At 33.9% G+C, this 13,536-nt stretch overlaps 3 protein-coding genes across 3 annotated transcripts; 1 reads left to right on the top strand and 2 right to left on the bottom strand.

The window, feature by feature from the left end:
* The first annotated feature begins 2,551 nt into the window (after nucleotides 1-2,551).
* On the top strand, nucleotides 2,552-7,683 carry LOC114192031 (prolyl 4-hydroxylase 1). Its single transcript, XM_028081579.2, has 12 exons — nucleotides 2,552-2,728; nucleotides 3,061-3,108; nucleotides 3,228-3,296; nucleotides 3,726-3,778; nucleotides 4,206-4,271; nucleotides 4,426-4,500; nucleotides 5,174-5,248; nucleotides 5,674-5,744; nucleotides 5,829-5,880; nucleotides 5,998-6,087; nucleotides 6,307-6,399; nucleotides 7,379-7,683. Exons 1-12 carry the CDS (start codon nucleotides 2,665-2,667, stop codon nucleotides 7,484-7,486), a joined length of 864 nt encoding a protein of 287 aa, XP_027937380.1. The 5' UTR covers nucleotides 2,552-2,664; the 3' UTR covers nucleotides 7,487-7,683.
* Nucleotides 7,684-7,983: 300 nt separating this feature from the next.
* Nucleotides 7,984-9,902, bottom strand: LOC114192032 (U3 containing 90S pre-ribosomal complex subunit). The gene is made up of 5 exons (XM_028081580.2): nucleotides 9,252-9,902; nucleotides 9,101-9,173; nucleotides 8,685-8,734; nucleotides 8,421-8,534; nucleotides 7,984-8,317 (listed from the first exon to the last, which is right to left on the bottom strand). The coding sequence occupies exons 1-5, from the start codon at nucleotides 9,623-9,625 to the stop codon at nucleotides 8,176-8,178; spliced, it is 753 nt and encodes a 250-aa protein (XP_027937381.1). The 5' UTR covers nucleotides 9,626-9,902; the 3' UTR covers nucleotides 7,984-8,175.
* Nucleotides 9,903-10,581: 679 nt separating this feature from the next.
* On the bottom strand, nucleotides 10,582-13,239 carry LOC114190704 (isoprene synthase, chloroplastic-like). Its single transcript, XM_028079684.2, has 7 exons — nucleotides 12,946-13,239; nucleotides 12,414-12,681; nucleotides 11,959-12,331; nucleotides 11,646-11,864; nucleotides 11,405-11,543; nucleotides 11,062-11,319; nucleotides 10,582-10,982 (listed from the first exon to the last, which is right to left on the bottom strand). Exons 1-7 carry the CDS (start codon nucleotides 13,171-13,173, stop codon nucleotides 10,686-10,688), a joined length of 1,782 nt encoding a protein of 593 aa, XP_027935485.1. The 5' UTR covers nucleotides 13,174-13,239; the 3' UTR covers nucleotides 10,582-10,685.
* Nucleotides 13,240-13,536: the final 297 nt, after the last annotated feature.

Below are 13,536 nucleotides of genomic sequence, written 5' to 3'. Positions count from 1 at the left end.
TAAATGATATCCGCTTTTAACTTTGCATTTATTTACTATCCAAATTAGTTAATTTGCATCAATGTGGTCCATCCCATTAAGTTTTTATAAACGCCGTTAACATATCAATGATGTGGCATTGCACAACGGATACGGGTCAATGAAAATAACTGTACATTGGCAATTTGTGGATAACGTGTCATGCCCTATTTGAATTGATTGTTCCCATTCAAAAAACCCTAATTTCCCATTCACATCTTCATCTTCTTCATTTTTTTCACCGGGAAGCTGATTTGTCGCAGGGGTAAGGTGGCGAGTGAAGTGGGAAATGTCGCATAGTTTTAGTCATTCGTGGTCGTCTTGTTCGTGTGGGTCACATAACCACAGCGTTTATTCTCCTGGTTTTGTATATGGACCCTAAACCCTAAACCCTAAACATCTCCTTCACATTGGCATAACTCATCTCCTTCAGAATACCCAAAACACCATTAAACTAAACCACGCACAACATTCAACTACTAACCCTAAACCCCACCATCCCAATAACAAATAATGCAATCAACGACAAAAACAAATGGTTTGTGCACCTACAATCCCAAATAGCTGCCAATTTGATTCAATTACTCTTTCAATTTTGTCCACAACGCATGAAATGGCCCAAGTTTCATAAACCCTAACTCCAGAAACCCTTATTCTATCGTTCCAATTCTGTTCCCAATTCGTGTCTTTTTTTTCTTTTCAATTTCCTCTTACACTGCACTGTTCCACATCACACATTACTCCTGTGCCACGTCATAACATTTTTTCTCACTTAACTGGTCAACACAGTCATATGTTATCTTATTTAACGGAGTTAACGAAAAGGGACCACATTGATGCAAATTAACTAATTTGGGTATTAAATAGATGCAAAGTTAAAAGCGGATACCATTTAGACACATTGGGACGAAACTGGGTACGTTGTGACTAATTATACCTAATATATATTTAACATTACTCTAACATTTACACCACAAACTAACAAATCCTAATTTCATATAAACAGACTCTAAACTCTAATGTAAAAATACTAATCTCTTAACTTTTTTACTCAAAATTTTCACTGAGGATAAATGTTTAGAAAGACAAAAAAATATAAAAAATTATGTTTAGACTCAAATTTCCAAGTTATTCAATCTTAAAATCAAAACATCTTCCTATGTTTGGATATAATAAAAAAAACATAAATCATTAATAATGCAACATAAAACAAAAATCATAAAAGTCGTGAAATATATTTCTATTGCAAATAAATAACAAATAATTACATTAGAATGAAAATCATTATAGACTAAAATGAAAGTTAAAAAACTGGTACAAAAGCTAATAACTTTTATTCCCAAAAGAAAATTTGTAAATCCTAACTTTTTTATACAAGTAAATAATCCGATAAGCATGATAAAGTTGTTATCACACTCTATCATTTCTTTGTGTGCACAGTTCATTACCAAATTTACTTTTACAAATAGTTAGAGTTGTCAAAATGGATTGGAACTCGCGAGCCAACTTGGCTCACCACAGGTTCGGGTCGAGTTGGACTGAAATTTCTTTACAAATTTCAATACAAGTTGATTTTTGACCCGACTCATCCGGGTTGAACCCGTGGTAAGCCAGGTTGGCTCACCAACCCGCAGATAAAAGGATCACACAAGTATTTTTTATTTTTATTATTAAGTTGAACTTTACATTTGGGTCATGTTATGTTGTTTTTTTTATCCAACACATAAATAATTTGTATTTTTTTTATTTTGATTTGTATTTGGATTGTATTAAAGTTTATTTAGATTTTAATTAGAATTACAATTTAGTTTTGACCGAAAAAAAAATTAAAAAAATGTATTTTTTTATTGATTAAACCCGTGAGTCAATCCGTTTAATCTGCCAACCCGTGGTGAGCCGGATCGGATTCAAATTTTTTTGGCTCGCTAAAAAGTGAGTCAGGTTGGGTTGGCTTACTAAATCATCAACCCGTGGTGGGTTGAACCGGGTTGGACCGGATTACCCGTTTTAACAGCTCTACAAATACTAGTGAAAACATACTACATTTATTTTCATTTTTTATAATAAAATATAATTAAATTTTACAAATTTATTATATACTATTTTATTTTTATTTTGTAGATAATTTTCTTACTATTTTAGTTTTAAAAAGTGGTTAAATTTGAAAAAGAAACAATTAAATTAAGCAAAAGTCACTTAAAAGATAAAACTAATTTTAGAAAAACACTACTTAAATGAAGATAAAACTAATAAAGCTAATTTTAGAAAAATATTACTTAAATGATAGAATAGGAAACAAAACGTAGACATCAAGAAAAAATCCTCTTTCTAAAATAGTTTAGTATACCTGTCTCATTTTATTATTTAATCCTTTTAAATATTACATATATTTAAATCAATTAACTATAGTAAAATTTAAAAATTACTTATCTTATAATAAAATTTTAGTAACAAAGATGGTTAAAATCTTATACTATTTTTTATTTATTTGAATAACTATGATAAGACTAAATTTTGATTTGGAGGTAAGCATGTATCCACAAGTGGCGGATTGACAGAGGCATGGGAGCATAAAAGCAATGGGCGTTAAAAGCGGTTTGTCATTTTTGTTGTGTTGAGACCGAAAGACATTTCATTTTCAACACCATGGTTCCCTCCATGAGGATCGTCTTTGGTCTTCTCACTTTCGTCACCGTCGGAATGATTATAGGTATCTTCTCTTCTCTTTTCTTCTCTTCTCTTCCTTTCCGTTTCTTGCAATCTCTTCACAAACCCCCAACACCCACTGCGGATCATGATGTATTTCCTCTCCGATTTCTTCTTCTTCTTCAATACACGCTCTCACTTGATCCACATTTCACAATTCTCTCCAACAGCAAAACCAAGATACCCTCAGAGACTCCAGAAGCTTCCAAATACATGCTTTCTGTCTCTTTCTTTTTCTATCTTCCCGCACTGCCCTAAATCATCACATATCTCAATAATCATATCCTATTACTTTTTAATTCACACTCGCTGTTCTGTTCTCCAATTACATTACAGGTGCTCTCTCTCAGTTGGCTATCATCCGAAAATTGGAAGACTCGTACGGTATTCTATCCTACCTTTCTTCTTTAACGACTTGAAATGGAACAAATAGGGGACTTATTTTTTATATGCTTTTCTTGATTATTATTCTTATATTCTCTTAGCCTAACTGATTCATGCAGGCTCTGATTCTTTGCCATTTAGAAGATTACGTGGAGTCGAAGGTGACGGTTACCTTCAATTGCCAAGAGGTCCGTATTATTTTTGTTTTTCTTGCTGTATCACAGTCGTTTCTTTATGTAGAATTTCTCAAAGATTATTTCTTTGATTGCATTTGGTGCCTATTTATTTAATCTTTTTAGAGTGCTAGGACCTCGCTAAGTTAGTTCTACTGCTAACATTTATTTATCACATGCAATATATATTTAATTGTGTTTCCACCGTGTGCAATGCTATATCAATCTGTTTATTTTAATTCTTGACTGAGTCTCAAACGTTTCATGCCTGAGTCTTTTAGATATAATATTTGTATTTTTTTTTCAATCTTTTTGTAACACAAAAATATATTTGTTATCAGTTATTCCATCAGTGTATTTTAGTTTTACATATTTTTTAAGTTGTTAATAACTTGCAATTTTTTTCTTTGGAATTTCTTTTTCACCATTTCTTTTGATTTTCAGGTATTCCTTTTTGGAATAATGACAAGGAAGCAGAAATCTTACGCCTTGGATATGTATGTCTGTTGTCCTCCCTTTCTTGTGCTAAACTTTTATATTTACATGTTCTCTCAGTCTCATCCTCTATGATAGAATCACATACAGACCAGCAAGTAAAATAATTGTGTAATATATTATTGCTTATAAATTTGGTGTAAATGTATAAAATTGTAATGCCAATTCGAAAGATACAACAAGATTAAAGTTCTCTTCTCGGTTCAATTAAATGCTTGGGTAAAGAATACTTGATTGATTGCACTCTGGGTGACCAATATCTATGTCATTCTGTCTTATAATTTACTTTTAAAGCCTTGATGTCAGTTTGTGTTGTCTGAATAGCCAATTTATTTTATTTTTTCAGTGGAATTATTTTGCTATTCTCATTTTTTTGAGAATTGAATAGATTTGCATGCTTAAATTTGTATTATTATTCCTCAATTGTAGGTCAAACCTGAAGTGATTAGCTGGTCTCCTCGAATTATTTTACTTCATAACTTCTTGAGTTTAGAGGTATGCTGTCTCTACTAAATGCTGTTTTCATTATTAAAATGTTTCTTTAGGTCAAATACATGGGCAATTAACAATTCTTTTAAAACATTCTCCTGCTTAATAAAAACTGTGCTGATGATAACCATATGTATGAATTAAAATTTTATATTTACAGGAATGTGATTATCTCAGGGCTATAGCTCTCCCTCGCTTGCAAATTTCAACTGTGGTTGATACAAACACTGGAAAGGTACATTGACAGTTTCTGTTTGAATTTCAATTTGATTGATCATAATCATCAATACATGCTAGGTGATGAGACATGGTTTAAGTTTCATTATGCCTAAGTGAAGTATTGTCATATTCTCCAAGGGAAAAATTTTGTATGTATGATGAATTTGAAATAAAATACTAAATGCCTTTTAGGAAGACAATGTGCACATGCGTATTCAGGAGCTTGTTATTTTGTTGCATTTGAACCTTCTATATTGTTGAATTCTTTTACAACTACCTTAGCCAGTTCACTTTATGACTCTGGTTTTCATTTCTTCTCCTTGATGAATAAATTATATTTTTTTAAACTATTAAATGGTTTAATCTGTGGGTGGGAGAACCTTTCTCACAGAAAATATGCAACCTTGGGCTAGAAAAGAAGATAAGTGAGAAGTTTTCAAACTTAAAAAGAAGAATTTTATGCTTCAAATGTAGAGAGCTGAATCCATTTTAATAGTTCTTTAGAAATTATTGCCTGATCTTGTTTGTGGACTACCCCTCTATTTGGCAAGTTATTTGATCCTCTCGACAAAAGTACACCACAATTGGAGATTATGAATCTTGTAGAAACCAAAGTCGTACAGAGTGGTTTAAGTCTATAGAGTCATTAACATGTATTTCTTCATTAAATGTGATATTTCTGTCCATAGGGAATCAAGAGTGACGTCAGGACCAGCTCTGGTATGTTTTTGAATGCTCAAGAGAGAAAATATCCTATGGTACAAGTAAGTTAACAATTTTACTCTCTCCTCAAGTCTTTTACTTCAGTCATCAAAGCAGTGTAAAATACATGGACTGTGTGAACATGTTTGGTGTTTATTAGTGACCTCTTTAGTTTTTGAAAGTTGAAATACTGTACCAACCCTGGTTTTGGTCACATCACAGTCATGAAGAGTTGTTTTTATTCCTAAATAATTAAAAAGATTGAAAGCGTTACCACTGTTTAAATCAAGAGTGGGCATGGTTTGGGTTTCAGTAAATCAGTTAAGAGCGTATTTGGATTCCAGTGAACCAAAGATTCAGTTTTAAACATATGAACTTTTTTAGTTAGTAAAGTACACACACGTATATTTCACACAATCAAAATCATACTTTATTGAGTAATTTTAACTGTACAGTCTGATAAACTATGGTCACCTTGCTCATCTAGGCAATTGAAAAAAGAATCTCTGTCTATTCTCAAATACCAGTTGAGAACGGTGAGCTTGTGCAAGTCCTGAGGTGAGAATATGACTTATTTTTTTCACTCTATCTCAACATGTGTGGGTTTTGCTAGTATTAAGGCTAACATCTGCAGCAGCACAGGTACGAGAAGAATCAATATTACAAACCTCATCATGACTATTTTTCTGACACTGTAAGTTGTATTTGCTCTTTTTTTAATTTTCAAATTATAGTCCATATGTGAATTTCCTTGAAGTGGCTTATATGAAACCCCATTTGCAATCTGTTCTGCCTTTCTTTTTTGAGACAGTTCAACTTGAAGCGTGGTGGGCAGCGAATAGCCACAATGCTTATGTATTTGAGTGACAATGTTGAAGGAGGAGAAACATATTTCCCATTGGTAAGCTTCTTGTTTTCTGAAAATTGTTATTTAACTTATTTTGGTAGTTGTTGTGTACTCTTTTTTGATTTTATCTTTACCGTGAGAAATATACTCAATTTGTAACATGCTAGTATTAACTATCTATTCTGTGTTAGGTGTTGCCTATTCTATCTGTCACTCTTTTTGGACATTTTGACTGTACTGATGGTGTTGTTTATAATATACAATATGATTCAGGCTGGCTCAGGTGAATGTAACTGTGGTGGGAAACTTCTCCAAGGGCTATCTGTCAAGCCAACTAAAGGAAATGCAGTGCTTTTCTGGAGTATGGTTAGTGCAGTTAATTTGCTTATTATGGACGCTACGCTATCCATGTTAAATATGAAATAGGAACAACTATTTCCTTAATTGGTACTTTTCTGTGTCTTTAAGATTGTACATTTAGGCCAAAGTGATAGAATATGTATCTTTGATCATCTGCAAGTGCATGTCATTGCTAAAGAGCTCATGTTATCAAATAACCAATTACTGCAAAAGAAAATTACCAAACAAATTAGTATAAGAATAAGGCTCAAAGAGTAACCAAAATGTTTTAAGTGATAAATTCAAGAATCAGAGTTAAGAGTAGATTCATGTTTACCCCTTTTTACCCATTGATTGGTTTTGAATGATGCGTCCTATGTGGTGCCAGTGGTCATATGCCTATCCCATAGGTGAAAAATAAAGTAAAAGATAAAAAGGTGTGTTGCTGAAGAGAAATAGAAAGCGACGAGTGTTGAGATGGAGAGAACGGAAATGGAGTGGAAAATTAGTAGTGAATACTCATTTTTAATTCTCCTTTTTTTTTTCTTTCCAATCAAACAAACAAAATTAAATTCACTGTCGTCATTTTTATTACTTCCCCTCCTTACCAAACATATCACAAAAACTTTGTTGAATGAGTTCTTGCTTAGATTTTCTTAATGTTAACATTTTTTAATTACATAAACTTAGTGTTGTAGCATTTGTCCCCATAAATACACAAGCGCCGGTGCTTAATAAGAGCCTTTTACCATTACATATCGTCAAGAGCCGGTGCTAGATAGGAAGCAGTTTAAGAATCAAGGATAGAGATGCCTCTAGGTTTTCTTTTATACATTTTTTGAATTTGTACTCATCATTAGGATTTAATTGGTTTATCAATTGGGCATCACGTAGTATTTTTGTGATAGAAAATGGCAAATTATTGAATGGAGACTGTAACTGTTAGTATTGTGCATTTTTTCAAACGAAGATTTACGGTGAAAATTTGCGTATTTGATGTTGGCAGGGATTGGATGGACAATCAGATCCAAAAAGTGTGCATGGAGGATGTGAGGTAATCTCTGGGGAGAAATGGTCAGCTACGAAATGGATGAGGCAGGCCGCTCACTCTTGATTTCTTATAAAAAAAATAATGATTAAGATTAGTTATTGATATTAGAAATATTCAATAGTGTTTATCTTAAATTAATAAACTGCGGCGTAATCTCGTATTAGATGTTGTGTTTCTGTTTCACATTGTCAGGTTGAAGAAACTAACCTAAAGATTTCTCATTGAAATATTCGTAAATGAACTAAAACTTTTGGCACTTATATTCTTCTTATCCACCTTCATAATATAAATCCCCTGTCCCCTTACCATATAGTTATTAGGCTGTTAGACTGCGTAGGACGTGCCTCCCACACCATTAGCCAATATCACAACCAAAGGATAAAAGCACCCAAACCACTAGATTTGAACAGTATATTATTTCCCAAGCAAAACTTACCCATTAACATAATAAAATTCAAATTGGTCATTCAGGCAGTTTCAGAGAAAAATTACTGATAAATATTTGCACGAGAATGGTATTTTTTCTTAAAATTACACTAACACTAGGACCCATAATGCCATTATACCAAAAAAAAAGGGGTATTCGATTAATCACTATAATCTACACAAATAAAGCACCTTCCTAGTTACTTAGAAATGTGTTTTTCATATGTATCTACCCCACTTACAACAAAATTGTCACTCTCCCATGGTGAAATACGTCCGTCATTTGAAGATAAATGGAATTGTAAAAAAATAATAAACATGAGATGTTATGTATCAGGAATTGTATGCCCTTGTTTATGTTTGTCCTTTAAACCAACACCCGCCTGGTAACCATAGAGACAAATACGCAGACCACCCTGGATCATCGCTTCATAAAAATAGTTCTTGAACACCTCCAGGAATTCATCCCTGTGTAACAATCAGCGTCTAAATTAATGCAAAATCTTACAAGAGAGACGACAGCGTTACTTTAAAGAAATATAAGTAGAACAGATAGAAACCATGACCAAACCTGACTTGTGGAAGGGTCAACAACGAATACCCCTTTACATCAGGCTGCAAATCTAGCACGAGTACTTGCAACCTTGAAAGGTCTAACGCCTCAGCATCAATTAGCTTTTTTATCCTGAAATTGATATAAGACAGTAATTACGTGACTACAAATTTGACAATGTCAATATTTTAAACCACTAGTTATCAAAGGTATATCTAATCGGATGATTGATCAATAAAAAAAGTAGGGTTTTCTTTAGTAGCAGGACGTGGGAGAACCAACCTGCTTGGAGTGCCGCTAGCAATGTTAACACGGTTCTTTAGCAAAGAAATCTGCATTGATCACAAAGCAAAATCAGTTGGTAATGTTTCCACGACTTAGAAGAATAACAATTTATAACATCAAGAAAAGGATGGGAAAAATCAAGAAGTTGGAATGGAAAAGAAATCATGCACTGGTGAAGAACAAAACATTCAATTTAGATATAGATTAGCAGATTCAATTTTTTTTTCAGAGTCCAAGGAGAAGGGCGTTAAATTTTAAGATTTAAAATAAAAATGGGAGCAGTTTGATCCCTCAGCCGCATGCCTATGAATTGTTGTCTGGTTTCAAAACTGATACATAGGTATTAAGAAGAATTTACAAGTTGAAGTGGAGGGAAGTAGAAAACAAATGAAAGAGCAGAATTAAGAAGGTACCTGTTCCTGAAGCTTCAAGTGCTTAGCGAATAGCTTTGCAGCGTGGCATTGTTTAGTGAAAGAGCGAAAGCCCCTGCAGGAGAAAATTAGGGTTTTGGCATGTAAAAGGAATTAGGAATGGAGATGATGAGAGAGGGAGGGAGAAAACAACCTGAGAAGGTGTATGCATCTTAGGGCAGATGAAGATATGATGAGAACCGCGGGGCTTCCGGCATTAACTTTTCCCTCTACGACACTCCCTTCGCAGAGATGCTCCCTCCATGAGGACCCAAACACTGCCTTAACAGTTTTCCCCAATATTTGAATATCTGAGTGATTGGGTACCTCCAGAACGCAGTCTTGTCTGAGGGACTCCAACTCCAGCGATGAAAGCTGAAGACCCGTCGCCGACTGAAGGAGACGCAGAGCCTCCAACGATCGTTCCTCTGACTTCTCTTCGGCTTTCCCCGTCTCCGCCTCCTCCTTCCTCTTTCTCTTCTTCCTCACATCACTGTTCGTATTTCTCTTTCTCTTCTCCGACGCCATTCAAACCTCGCTCTCCTCTTCCTTCTCTCTATGCCCTTAATATCACAATTCTATTAACCTTTCCTTTTCACACGCTCCTTTTTATCTTTCCCCACCCCCTCATTTTCATTATGGGCCTCGTGTAGGGTGGGTAAGCCAGATAATGAATATTCGTCAATGATTAATAAATATATTTAAAGGTCTATTTGTTCAGAAATCTTGCAAAAAAAAAATAAAATTGAACTGTTAAGCTGGTGAAATTTTAATGGTAACGTAATGAATCATGCTTCTTAATTATATAATGAATTTCAGTGCATGGCAATATTGTTAAAACAATTTATACCTAGTTATATCTATATTTTTATTGGATGATATACAAAACTCCATAACTTTACACCTATTCATTAATATTTTTTTAAAATATAAAATTATTTTAAATCGATCAAATAAAAAATTAAAAATATTTTTTTTATTACTGGTTAAAAGTGAGATTTTTTTATAATTGTTTATTTTTATTTGTCTTTTAAGACTTTTCGGTACATGCATACTTTTTGAAAGGGAAAAAATAATATTATTTTCCTACATCCATGTAACAAGTACGAAGAATAATATTATATTGAATTAAGTTATTTATTTTAGTATTGCATATAAAAATAATAAATGAGTTATAAAGTGAGTAGATAAATGTGTAAAATGTAAAGAGATCAAAGACTTCCTCAAAGAGCACTCATAGTCTTTGAGGACCACTCAAATTCATATTCCCTCTTCACAATCGAATTTATTAATCTTCTATTCAATATTTTATTTATATTTTAATTAAATATATTAATTTAATGTTTATATTATCATTATTATTATTATTATTATTTGTAGTAAAAGGTTATCAACAAAAACAACAAGTGAAACTATTTTTCCCCTTTTGAAAATAAATACTTGCAACCTTCTCAATTAGAAGCAACTCATCACAACTCAAAATATTAATATTTTAATTAAATCCTTTTATTTTTTTAGTTTAACATATATACATATATTATTAAAACAACTTTGAAGTGGATATAATTTTACCAAATAAAATGTGTAGCTAATTAACAGGAAGAGGGTCTATAAGTAGCAACTTAATGATGTTCTCCACCATATGGTCTGGCCTTCCAAGTCCGTCTCCATATTGGTATGTGCAATGGGAAACTCTTGCCATGTTAACACATATTTCCATGAAACCTTTTGGGATTCTACCATCCAAAACTCTTTCTTCGTTCATCTTTTTCCACTCCTCATCGATCAAATTTCTCAGTTCCTCACGCGCTTCTTCCTCATTACTCTCATTCTCATGCATGTACGACGTTATTGAGTTTGTCGTTTCACCCCTCTCCAACTCAGCCTGCAGTTAAAACAGTTAAAACACACGTTTTCCATTAACAATTGTCAATTTAAGGTTGTCGTAAATCTATGTTACATACCGCAGAGGTTGCCAGATCATTGCAAAGTCTGAAAATGGTGCAGGAGGAGCGCACAAGTCCACCAAAATTAGTCAAGTGGTGCAGAGCTTTGTCTGAAAAGTCTTCTTGCTGTTGGCACACCAAGAAGTAGGAAGGAACAAGCAAAGTCACACCCGAGGAAGAAACCGATGCGTTTTCCAGATACTTACTGAAACCTGGAATGATTTTGTTGTTTGACCATTTTGCTTCTTGGAGGAACGCTTTGCATAACTCACCCCACTGTCATCAATTCACCAATTTCATTACTTCTGTTCACATATTTAAGCACATAAATTTACCAATTAATTCATCAATTATTACATACAGATTTTGCCAGATAGAAAACGTTGTCATGTCCCGTTTCTTTAAGGATGCTGTAAGTGGTGTCGTTGACAGTGTTGTAGAGTGCTAAATAGCACAACTTCATGTAATCTGGAAGAGTATTTATGGCATTCACGTCCCATCTGTAAACATATATGTAAACAAACACAGGTGTGTGTGACTACACCATATTATATACATAGTTGTATTGTAGCCAGATCAATTAACATGCATAAGAAAAAAACCTTTCAACAGCATCAGTGAAGAGTTGCAGTTCATCCAAAGTACCGTACACATCGTACACATCATCAATAATGGTGACTAGACCAAACATTTTTGTGACAGCTTTACGGCATTCACTTTGATGAGGATGAGGTGCCATTCCCAACGCCCAGAAATATACCTCCATTAATCTGTCTCGAACAAAATCTAGCTTCTTTGTCAACCCCATCTCCCTCCACCACCTATACCATACATTATACCATTCATTGGTAACTAAAGCTAAGAATGTTACATAATTTATTTTTAGAGAAAAAACAGTTAAAACTTATAAATAACCTTGATAGTTCTTGCAGTTCTTTCTGGTGCTGTGATTGCACCATATTGAAATCTAGCTTTGCAAGCTCCTGTAGCAACCGGTGGTGGGGTTCCTTTGCTTCATATCTGTCAAGATACCATCGTGCTTCGAGTCTGTGCAATCTTCGGTGATAAGGAAGTTCAAGTGCATGCTTAACTTGTTCTGCCACTTTGGTGTTTACTCCTTCTTCTAGGATTTGCTTGAGTTGTGTGGTTGAAAACAACCTTGCCTCGTCCAATAGATTTTCTCCCTCAAAGCCTAGATAGGACGCTTCATATAGACTCAACAATCCTTGCACGTCATCTTTATGTTCGATATTGAAACCCCCCTTGTCCTTGAATCTCTCAAACACGTCTGCATCATGTTAACTCAATGAGAAAATGACAAAACATAGTTTAATGTGTGTTTGGAACAACTAGTGGTAGCATGAGAATACCTTGGGATACATGAAAACCGTGTTGTCTAAGTAAACGAAACCTGAGAGCTGTGGCATGGAGTCCACTTTTGTGTTTTTCATTTTCATTCAACAGAGCAATCTTGTCATCAAGGGCTTTGACTATGTCCTCCTCAAACTTGTAGGTCAATCCTAGACGCTGGACATTGTCGATCAATTCTAGTAAGCTCAGTGGCTCTGTGTCTACCCTGTTGATCATGTGTCGTACCTCCTCCTCCAACTCTGTTGCTCTTTCATTCAGTTTTTTCTCCTGTGTTTGAATTACAATAAGAACAACATCATATTCTAAAACGAATGAATAAAGCTTACTTAAATTTATCTGAGTGATGTAATAGGAGTGAAATAATAAACTTAACAGAGAATCAATTTCCTTAAGATAAACTCTAATGCATGAATATGAGTTGAACTTTAACTCTAACAGAAGTAAAAAAATCAATTTGTAAGATTAAGTTTGCATAACTGATATACTTGAGAAATAAAATTTATTATTAATTGAAAATGAGAAAGAAAAAACCTTGAGGTCATTTCCCAGAGAGTGAAGAAGTTGAAAATTCCAGAGGTTTGGCTGGTAATTAGCTGAACGTCTGGTATTATGGTGTGGTGTCTGAGAGGTGTTTGCAGAGATAAGTGTCCTAGGTTTGGGATATGCAAGAAATGGTGGTTGTCTCAACTTTTTGTTTGTTGTAACCCTAGTGGTGAGTGTTTGTGTGGGATTAGACAGCCATAGAATCTGAGTTCCCATGATAACAGTACAAATGTTGTTAACAGGATCTATATGTCTAACACCAACAATACCATGTGAGGTTCTGTTGTGTGTGGTCTCATTTTATAATGGAAGGAGGATCCAATTAGACACCGTACCGCAAAGGTTAAATTACTATTTTGGTTCTTTTATTTTTCATGAAATTTTAGTTTGGATTTTTATTGTCTCAATTTGATTCTTATTTTTTTTAAAAATGACTCAATTTAGTCATCGTTAACTTTGAACAAACAGTGTCAAAGTCAACGCCACATGTTAATTTCTGATTTTTTTGAATTTTTTTGATTTTTTTTACACGTGTCACTACACAGTTGTGCCACGTGTCACACTTTGACACGTAACACA

This window comes from Vigna unguiculata, chromosome 7 (assembly GCF_037176805.1).
Source record: "Vigna unguiculata cultivar grain cowpea cultivar isolate G323 ecotype 2 chromosome 7, ASM3717680v1, whole genome shotgun sequence".
In the NCBI taxonomy this organism is placed as follows: domain Eukaryota; kingdom Viridiplantae; phylum Streptophyta; class Magnoliopsida; order Fabales; family Fabaceae; genus Vigna; species Vigna unguiculata.
This window is presented reverse-complemented; position numbering and strand designations above follow the sequence as displayed.

Coding starts and splice junctions, on each gene's coding strand:
- LOC114192031 (XM_028081579.2), top strand. CDS start 2,665: ATGGTTCCCTCCATGAGGATCGTCTTTGGTCTTCTCACTTTCGTCACC. Junction 3,109..3,227: donor AAAATTGGAAGACTCGTACG/GTATTCTATCCT, acceptor TGATTCATGCAG/GCTCTGATTCTTTGCCATTT. Junction 3,297..3,725: donor TTACCTTCAATTGCCAAGAG/GTCCGTATTATT, acceptor TTTGATTTTCAG/GTATTCCTTTTTGGAATAAT.
- LOC114192032 (XM_028081580.2), bottom strand. CDS start 9,625: ATGGCGTCGGAGAAGAGAAAGAGAAATACGAACAGTGATGTGAGGAAG. Junction 8,535..8,684: donor GCTAGCGGCACTCCAAGCAG/GTTGGTTCTCCC, acceptor TATCAATTTCAG/GATAAAAAAGCTAATTGATG. Junction 8,318..8,420: donor TTGACCCTTCCACAAGTCAG/GTTTGGTCATGG, acceptor ATTGTTACACAG/GGATGAATTCCTGGAGGTGT.
- LOC114190704 (XM_028079684.2), bottom strand. CDS start 13,173: ATGGGAACTCAGATTCTATGGCTGTCTAATCCCACACAAACACTCACC. Junction 12,332..12,413: donor CGGTTTTCATGTATCCCAAG/GTATTCTCATGC, acceptor AACATGATGCAG/ACGTGTTTGAGAGATTCAAG. Junction 11,544..11,645: donor TTCACTGATGCTGTTGAAAG/GTTTTTTTCTTA, acceptor ATATGTTTACAG/ATGGGACGTGAATGCCATAA.